The sequence below is a fragment of the Belonocnema kinseyi genome, chromosome 8 (genome assembly GCF_010883055.1).
Source record: "Belonocnema kinseyi isolate 2016_QV_RU_SX_M_011 chromosome 8, B_treatae_v1, whole genome shotgun sequence".
Lineage (NCBI taxonomy): Eukaryota > Metazoa > Arthropoda > Insecta > Hymenoptera > Cynipidae > Belonocnema > Belonocnema kinseyi.
The window spans coordinates 76,057,365-76,067,172 of NC_046664.1; the positions used below are offsets into that span (position 1 = coordinate 76,057,365).

The 9,808-nt window shown below is 23.6% G+C and overlaps 1 protein-coding gene across 1 annotated transcript; it reads left to right on the forward strand.

Moving 5' to 3' along the window:
- The first annotated feature begins 677 nt into the window (after nt 1-677).
- On the forward strand, nt 678-7,891 carry LOC117179095 (apidaecins type 73-like). The gene is made up of 9 exons (XM_033370746.1): nt 678-766; nt 2,801-2,890; nt 3,290-3,361; nt 4,448-4,510; nt 4,724-4,795; nt 6,898-6,960; nt 7,170-7,241; nt 7,379-7,444; nt 7,823-7,891. The coding sequence occupies exons 2-9, from the start codon at nt 2,813-2,815 to the stop codon at nt 7,829-7,831; spliced, it is 495 nt and encodes a 164-aa protein (XP_033226637.1). The 5' UTR covers nt 678-766; nt 2,801-2,812; the 3' UTR covers nt 7,832-7,891.
- Nucleotides 7,892-9,808: the final 1,917 nt, after the last annotated feature.

The window sequence follows — 9,808 nt, forward strand, 5'->3', positions numbered from 1 at the left end:
TAAAAACAATAGTTGTTAACTCATGCAAATTTTTTTGTTACAAATTATGACTCTTATGAAAAAGTTTAGCAACTAACATGAAATAAACGATTTTTTCTATGATAAAAAAACACTAATAAGAATTTGTTTATAAAAATTGTTTATAATAATATCAGTATTTTTTCTTAAGATAAAAATTCACAAAGCTAAAATGGTCAATTTTGTCACTATATTTATTTATATATTGTTGCTCTGTGAAAAAAATTTTAAAAAAGCAAACCACAATTCTCTTAAAAATTAATTGCTAAGCATTTCTAAAAAAAAAAAAACTTTTTAATCGGTTAAGAAATACGACCTGTGGGCGATTATGAACAATAAATTCCTATTCCGGACCACTGTGGATCGCTGTCCTCCAAAAAAATTGTTTTTGAGCCACCCTAGTGCACAGTATCAACTTGCTAATTATATAAACTGATAATTCGAAAACATATTGGCTAATAGAAGCTAAATTGATAGACGCAAATTTCTCAGAAATTAATATATATCTTATCTTTGACAACAAAAAAAACAATAAGGAAAGTCTTCTCAATAATTCGAGCTTCGTTGCGCATAATATTAATTTAGATTGTGTGCGGTAATTCCCCTCTTTCCAGTGGGAACTACATCTGCATATACTGAAAAGATGTTCTGACTATAAATGCATCACACTTCTTTCAGGAAGATCATAGTCAAGTGTCACCTGGCAACAGAATCATCTAAATAACTTTAACATAAAGTGGAATTGTAGGTACGTTGAAAAAAATATATAAATAAATAATAATTTAAATTACGATTTTAATATTAAATAATAAAATATATAATCAATATATAATAATGTGGAATGAATTAAAAAATTCAGAGCGTCAGTACAGAACTAGATAATCAAGAATTTTATACAATATATTTTTTGTAATGTTTGTAATATTTTGGTTAAAAGATAGTTAAAACTTTAACGTAGTTATAAGTTGCTTTCAAACTTTTTTATTGATATTACTACCACCCTTAAAATATTTTTTCAATTGAATTCCCAGTGGGTACGATATTTGACGTCTTTACGACATCGTTACGACATCTTTACGACAACTTTACGACGTCCTATGTCCATGTCGTTAGGCGTCTTTACGATATCGTAAATATGTCGTATGATCTGAAGATGTCTTTACCATATCGTAAAGATATTATAACGTCATGGACATAGGATGTCGTAAAATTTTCGTAAAGACGTCGTAACGATGTCGTAAAAACGTCGCCAAATTTTGTGCCCACTGGGTTACCTTGCAAATGTCAGAAATCCTATATAATTTAATAGAATTATGATGAAAGAAGTAATTTATCAGATATTAATTAATTAATTTTTAAAAAATTGACACTTCTTCATACAAAATTCGTTTTTTGTTAAATTTTTAACTATTAAAATGTCAAGAAAATTGAACATTGGACCGTTCAAAATCAGATTTTATTCAATTTTCAGCAGTTAACGTTTTTCCATTTTCAATTATCTAAAATTGTCAATTACTGAAAGTTCAGAAAAATTGAAAAAAAAACGAAAATTTAATTCTCTGATGCTGGAAATTAAACATACAAATGTTGAAAATTTAATTTCTGTTTTTCTTTAATTTCTAGTAGCTAAAGTTGCTTCAATTTTTTTAAATTTCCAACTGCTAGAAATTCAAAAAAACTTAAACTGTTGAAAAATAAAGAATATTGAAAACGGAATTGAATTTTTAATTCTCAACAGTTGAAAATTGAAGCAAACTGAAAATAGAATTTTAAAATCTAGAATTTTCAAAGTAAAAAATTAAAAGAAAAACATGAAAATTAAGTAAATAAACATTTAAATTCGAAAGAAAAAGTTTTGAATGAATTCTGTTCTTTTTTTATCTTAAAAATTCAAAAAGATTTTCCTATTATTGAAAAAAAATATGACTTTTGCTAGTTAAAATAATAAAAAAATAGTAAAAAAATTCGCCTTATTTTCAATCTTTTGAAAATGTGCAAAAACCTTCATTCCATGTATTCAGTTAAATGCCCAATTTTTTGTTAAATTGGATCATGTCAAGCATTAAATTTCTTCGGCTTGAATCAATAAAAAATTGCGCTAATTTGCTTTGATGTAAAACAAAGATTCTTATCGTTTAGGACGTTTTTAACAGCGAAAAAATCTTGAAACTCTTAAATCATGAAACATTTTTTTTTTAAAAAGCCAAAAGATAACATGTGCTTTTAGTTCAAGCTGAAAAATTACAAGTTTATTATTGTTAACTGGCAAATATACAAGTATAAAAAATTAGCCATACTTATTTTAATCAATGAGAAAATTTGGTTAAATACTCAAAATTTTGAATTTTATACTAAAAAAGAGAAAAGAAGACATTAACAATTCAATTTTTTTTTCGCTTTTTCGGATGTGAGCCCACACATTTTTTCCTTAGTGCAAATGATACAATTAATTTTAGCATTTTCACTCCCCTCATTTCAGAGGTTTTTATTTCAGAAAAATTTTTCCAGTGAGCCAAACTAAGACAATTTGAATTATATAATACAGTGAAACTCTTTTATACCGCCGATTTTGGGGGTGACCTTGAGTGTGAATTATCTCATTGTAGCCCGCTCCGCTTTTCTTTTTTCACGCTTGCCTGCTCGCTTGAGTTACAACCGCAGGCCCCGCGGCCCCCGCGCAGTTCCTGTTATACCTACCTACGGCGCGGCTTCAATTCTCGGAATGGCTATAGAAGGGAGGGCTATTGAAGTGTTTCACTGTAATAAATATTATTTTTTTCAGAACTGCACCAAAATGGCGAAAATTGGCGTTGTATTGGCCCTGGCACTAGTTGCATGTGCATTTTTATCTGCAAACGCAGATTCAGATCAGGTAAAATAAAAAATTATTACTTAAATTAACAAATTTTAACAAATTTTAATCGAATTACTGCTAAATAAAATAATGAACTCATTTAGAAAAAGGGGAGATGACAAGAAAAGGCTTCAGCTATTATATTTGGATAACAGACTTCTAAATGTTTTCATTCAAATAAAAAAAATAAGAGAAAAGAAAAAGAAGGGGACTTAAAATCGTGTCGAAAATTAGTATAGAAAACTTTATATAAAGTTTTTTTTTATTTCAAAGGGTTTAAAAAATTATTAAGAAAACAACAAGATAGTTTTCAAAATCTTTGAGACTTTTAAAATTTTCGAACAGATTTAAAAATATTTGATAAAAGTCCAATAACTTAAAAAAAATTTTAACTAACTGCAATTTGTATTGTTTAAGCGTGTTCGTCGTGCACCGGGTTCAAAACCTGTACGTCCACCACCACCAATTAGACCACGTCCCCCTCATCCCGTAAGTAAAATTTCGTCTAGAATATTTTTCTGGATCTTATGATAATTCGCTGTTTGTTGTTCCTTTATTTATACATTATTATTTTAATTACTCATTTGCGATTAATTACATTACTTATTTATTTTTAAACTACTCATTAAATTTAAAATTTAAAAATTATCAACTACAAATTGAGAATTAAAAAATTGAATAACTTGACAAAAATCGATTGTTAATAAGCTTTAATTAGTATTGTTTAAGCATGATTTTAAAATTAACTTTTTTAATGAAAAATCATATTTTTATTTAAAAATTCAACTATTTGGGTCGACAATGGAACCACTTTGTTAAATATCACATTTTTTTGGTAAAAAACCAACTACTTGAATTAAAGTTGAACTACTTTGTTAAACATCCATTTTTATTGTAAAAGAACAATTTTTTGAGTAAGCATTTAACTAGTTTGTTGAAAATTAATATCTTTAACTGAAAATTAAAATGTTTTATTTTTAGTTAAAAATGTAACTAGTTTTGTTAAAAATTCACCTATTTGGATCAACGTTAACTTTTTGGATGAAAATTCATATTTTTTGTTTAAAATTTAACTATTTGGGTAAACAATTTATCTATTTTCTTAAAAATCATATATTTGGTTTAAAAATTTAAGAAGTTTGTTTGAAATCAATTTTTTGAACTAAAAATTAAACTATTCCATTTTCGGTTTCAAATTTAACTATTTTGTTAGAAAATTAAATTTTGTCTTCAAAAATCATATTATTGGGTTGAAAAATCAACTGTTTTGTGGACAATTTGTCTTTTTGGTTTCGAAATTCAACAGTAATGTTAAAACTTCATTTATTTTGTTAAGAATTCAAATTTTGTCATAGAAGATTAATCTCTTTTGCGGAAAATTCATCTTTTTTAAATGAAAATTCAACTAAATAGTTAAAAATTCTTTTTTGTTCGAACATTCGACTTTGAGTAAAATTCACAGGACAATATTTTTCATGACTTCATTAGAATTTGCTATTTCAAGTTGCTTCATTAAAAAAACACACATTTTTAATGATTGCTAAATTGAACAAGAATTAAAATTTATTTTTTCAGCGTCTTCGTCGAGAAGCTGAAGAACTCGGAAATGGGGATGAGGATTCTCTGGTTGCCCAAGAGGTGAGCCTAAATTATTAAATTATTAACTTCAAAAAAAGTAATTAAAATCTAAATCAAAGTACTATCTGAGAAGAAAAAAGGAGTGATCCTTGATGCTGTCTGTAATTAATTATTAAAATATTGTTTAGAAAATTTAATGATTTAATTAAACATTTTAAAATCAAATAATTTATTACAATTAATTGTTAATTAAATTCAATTTTTTTGTTTAAGCGTGTTCGTCGTGCACCGGGTTCAAAACCTGTACGTCCACCACCACCAATTAGACCACGTCCCCCTCATCCCGTAAGTAAAATTTTCACCACAATATTTTTCTTGATTTTATTATAATTCCCTGTTTTTGTTTTCTTCATTTATAAAAAAAACTGTTGAAGAAAAAAATATAATTGTCATTAAAATTTATGATCATTTAACATTCGTTATTAAATTAAATTTATCAACATGACATAATTAAAAATTAAAAGAATAAATAACATGTAAAAATCAATTGTTAATTAACCTTAATTTGCATTACTTAAGCAATAATTTAAAATTAACTTTTTCGATCAAAAAACATTATTTTGGTTAACAATTCAACTATTTTAGTAGATAATCCAACTATTCGTTAAAAATCACATTTTTTGGTAAAAAAATCAACTACTTGAATGAAAGATAACTACTTTTTTAAAAATTCATTTTTATTTTCAAACAGTAGTTTCTTTGACTGAAAATTTAACTAGTTTGTTGAAATTTAATGTTCTGAACTGAAAATTAAACTATTACATTTTTTCTTGAAAATTTATATTTTTTGGTAAAAAATTCAAGTATTTGGTTTCAAATTAACTTTTTGAAATGATTTAATATTTTTTGCATAAAATTCAATTATTTTGGTAGAAAATCTAACTACTTTGTTGAAAATCATATTTTTAGTTAAAAATTATAATAACTGTATGAAAGTTGAAATACTCTGTTAAAAATTAATTTTTAATATTAAAGATTAATTTCTATGACTAATAATGTAAAAAAATTTCAAAATCAACTTCCTAAACTGAAAATGAAACTATGCCATTTGTAATATAAAAATTTATCATTTTTGGTTAAAAATGTAACTAGTTGATTTAAAATTAACTGTTTTTCATGAAAATTTACATTTTTGGCTTAAAATTCAACTATTTTGATAAAAATAATTTTTGGGGTAAATATTCAACTAATTGAATAAAAGTTGAACCAGTTTGTTACAAATTTATTTTTATTGCGAAGGATTACTTTCTTTGGTTAAAAATGCAACTAGGTTGTTGAAAAATAATTTATATAACTGAAAATTCAACTATCTGATTTAAACATAACTTTTTTAATAAAAATTCATATTATTTGTTTGAAATTCGATTATTTTGGGAAACAATTCAACTATATTTGGACAAAAATTATACTACTTATTTAAAAAAAAACAATTTTGTAAAAAATTAATTTTCTGGCTTGAGAATTCATTTTTGTTTGTTCAAAAACTTTTTTTATATTGAATTTTAATTATTTTATTCTTGGTTAAAAATTTACCCTTTATAAGTTGAAAATTGAACTGATTTGTGGAAAGTTTTTCTTTTTAGGTAAAAAATCAATCCTCTTTGTCGAGTAATCTTCTTTCTGGTGGAGGATTCAAGTATCATGAAAAAAATCCATCGTTTTTGTGAAAAAATTATTTTTTGAATTGAAACTTGAATTATTTCATCGAAATTCCTCTGCTTTTAAAAATAATTTGTATCTTACCTTGAAGACTTAACTTTTTTTTGAAAATTCTTCTTTTTTACATAGAAGATAGTTCTTCTTTGTTATTAAAAAAAATATGGATCAAAAATTAATTTATTTTTTAGGAATTAATTTTTTTATTGAACATTTCAATATTTGATTGAAACTTGACCTACTTTGATAAAAATGATTTTTTTTTTAATTTACAGCTTAGGTTAAAAATCTAACTAACTTTGTACACAAATAGATTCTTTTATATTATATATTACATTTTATTTGAGAGTTTTATTATTCTATTTTTTGTAAACAATTCATAATTTTTATTTGAAAATTCAAGACTTTGCTTGAAAATTGATGTATTTTGTTGTAAATTCGTCTTTTGAATAGAAAATGAATCTTCTTCTTTGAAAATGTATGTTTTTTTCAATTATTCAACCCTTTAAAAATCATTTTTTGGTCGATTGATTAAAAGATATTTTTCTTGTGGAAAATTCATCCAGAAAAATCAACAATTTTTTTTAAACATTCGGTTTTGAGGAAAATTGTCACCACAATATTTTTCATAACTTTATTAGAATTTGTCATTTCAAGTTCCTTCATTTCCAAAAAAAAAACATTTTTGATGATCACTAAATTGATCAAGAATTAAAAATAATTTTATTTAGCGTCTTCGCCGAGAAGCTGAAGAACTCGAAAATGTACATGAGGATTCTCTGGTTGTCCAAGAGGTAAGCCAAAATAACTAAATTATTAAGATTAAAAGAAGTCAATAAAATCGAAATCAAACTATCTGAGAAGAAAAATGGATTCTTCCTTGATGCTGTCTGTAATTAATTAATAAAATATTGTTTATTGAATTTAATAATTTAATTAAACATTTAGAAACCAAATAATTAAAAAAATTAATGGTTAATTTACTTTAATTTTTATATTTAAGCGTGTTCGTCGTGCACCGGGTTCAAAACCTGTACGTCCGCCACCACCAATTAGACCACGTCCCCCTCATCCCGTAAGTAAAATTTTCTCCGCAATATTTTTCTTGATATACTATAATTGAGTATATTTTTCTACTTTATTTATAAAAAAAAAACTTTTCTGCTAATTATAGTGTTAAATTCTAAGAAAAATGAATTAAATTTTTTTCAGCGTCTTCGTCGCGAACCAGCTCTTCCCAGACCACCACCACCATTTAGACCCAGACCCCCTCATCCAGTAAGTTAAATTTTATTAAAAATTGCGAGTTTGTTATGACTTATTTAAAAAGTTTCGCTTATATTTGTTTACTATTTATAAACTAGCAGTATATGCACGCTTTGCGCGCGTTCACTTCTCTGTCGTTTTATTTCAAAATATCAAAAGTTTAAATAATAATATTACAAAAAATTATTGAATTATTAAAAAAATAAATAATAAAAATTTAATATTTCTAAAGAAGTACTCACAACTGTATATTTTAAAGTACTTTAATTTGGTAAACGATACTGATATAAGAAGATTATATGTTTAGAAATTTTACAATATTTTCAATTTTAAAAATGTTTTTTAAATTTATTAATTATTTATAAACATAATAAAAAAATTTTATTTTAGCGCCTTTGAAGAGAAGCAGATTCTGGATAAATCTCTCTTCATTTTCAATCGTGATGTCTATTTGTGCTTCAAAATAATTAGGACAAAACAAATTTATTTCGTTCGACGAACATTGTATTAATATTTCTATTAAGTCAATAAATAATGTTCCTCTGAATATAATTTTACTTATTTCCACTTATGTCCCCTTCTAAATCACAATTATATTTATAAACCAAATTGTCCGTCAGAATTTAAAAGCCATTTGTTTAAACAAACTATAATTGTTTATAACTATAAAGAATTGACTTTTAAGTTCGAAAAAATAGTAAATATTAATATTGATTTAAACGAAAAGACTGCCTACTGAAAGAAAAATTTACATTTAATATGCTCCTTATAGAAAATTGAAGAATATTTCAAATATTTGATTTCTTTCAGAAAAGTATATTCACAAAAAAGAAAAAAAGGGTATAAAAAATGGTTCTTTTTATTTAGTATTTTATTTAATGAATAAAAAGTCCAAATTAAAATTATAGATTTAACAAACAAAAGAAAATTTTTAGCCATTATCAAGAGAAGGTAGTTATAAACAATAACACATTTTTCAAAAAATTGTGTTTGTTAACTTGTGTAAATGATTACATCGCTCGAAGTGAAAAGTGGAGACAAGGTGATTATTTGAAAATCACCCGAAGCTTTCTAGAACTATTAAATATAATATTATTTTAAAAAGTTAAAAATTGTTAAAAATTGTTAAAAATTGCTTCAACAAAAAAGTTGGTAATAAGTTTGATAAATTTATGGCGACTCTGTTTTGAATTTATAAAATTAATCGAATTTAAAACTAGATTTCGACTTTTATCGATCGCCAAGAATTATTTTAATTTGTGTCTTTATTTTCATTTGCAACAACAGCTGCTATTTTTCATAATACATTTTTAATTGGTTTATTTAATGTTAAAGTAATAATTATTTCAAGTCTATCTTAAAATTTAATTCATTTAAATAATATAAAAGATTATTAAATTAATAGATATATTGCGAAATCATCAAGTTCAATAATATTATATCAATTATAATTAAATTTTCTATCAATACGTAAAGTTATTATGAGCTAAATTACAATTATATAAATTTATTATATTAATGTTTTAATTATTTTAATGATTTAATGTTGATAAACTTAATTAGATATAATTTATCTTAAAAGTTTATTAAAAAAAATTATTATTAAATTAATAGATATATTGCGAAATCATCAAGTTTCATGATATTATTATATAAAATATCATTCAGAATTGGAGTTAAAACGTTAAGTTATTATAAGCTAAATCACAATTAAATAAATTTATTATATTAATGTTTTAATCATGTTAAAAATTTAATGTTTGAAAATCTTATTATTTTTTGATTAGAATTAAATAATATCGTATTTTATTTAAACGTTATCTATTCAAAATTTATTTACTATTTAATATTGGAGCTATATCAATTCTAAATTTTACATAATTGAGTCATAAAAAAAAATTTTTTTGTTCACGTTTTAGTTATAATAATAATATTTTCATGAGTTATTATATTATATTATTATACAATTATATTATTTTATTATATTATGTTATACATGCTTATAATTTTCTATACTAATATTATATTGATATTTCATATTCTAAAATTATTTACAAATTTAAAATTAAATATAATTTAAATAAATTTCAAATTGGTTTATTCATTATTACAAGAATATTTTTTTTAATTTTATCTTAAAATCTAATTTGGTCAAATAATATAAAAGATTATTAAATGAATAGATATATTGTGAAGTCATTAGGTTTAATAATATTATAATATAAATTAAAATTTAATACTAAAAAATAAAATATAAAATTACATAAAGATTGTATTTAAATTGTTTAATATTTAGTAACATAAATATGTTATTTCCTCTCAGATTATGTAATTAAATATTGGCTATTACTTTCGTAATAGATGTTTCTTTTTTTC

Bases quoted from the DNA above. Each gene is read 5' to 3' on its own strand.
- LOC117179095 (XM_033370746.1), top strand. From the start codon at position 2,813: ATGGCGAAAATTGGCGTTGTATTGGCCCTGGCACTAGTTGCATGTGCA. The intron at 2,891-3,289 runs GTAAAATAAAAA...GTATTGTTTAAG, and splicing joins CAAACGCAGATTCAGATCAG to CGTGTTCGTCGTGCACCGGG. The intron at 4,511-4,723 runs GTGAGCCTAAAT...TTTTTGTTTAAG, and splicing joins ATTCTCTGGTTGCCCAAGAG to CGTGTTCGTCGTGCACCGGG.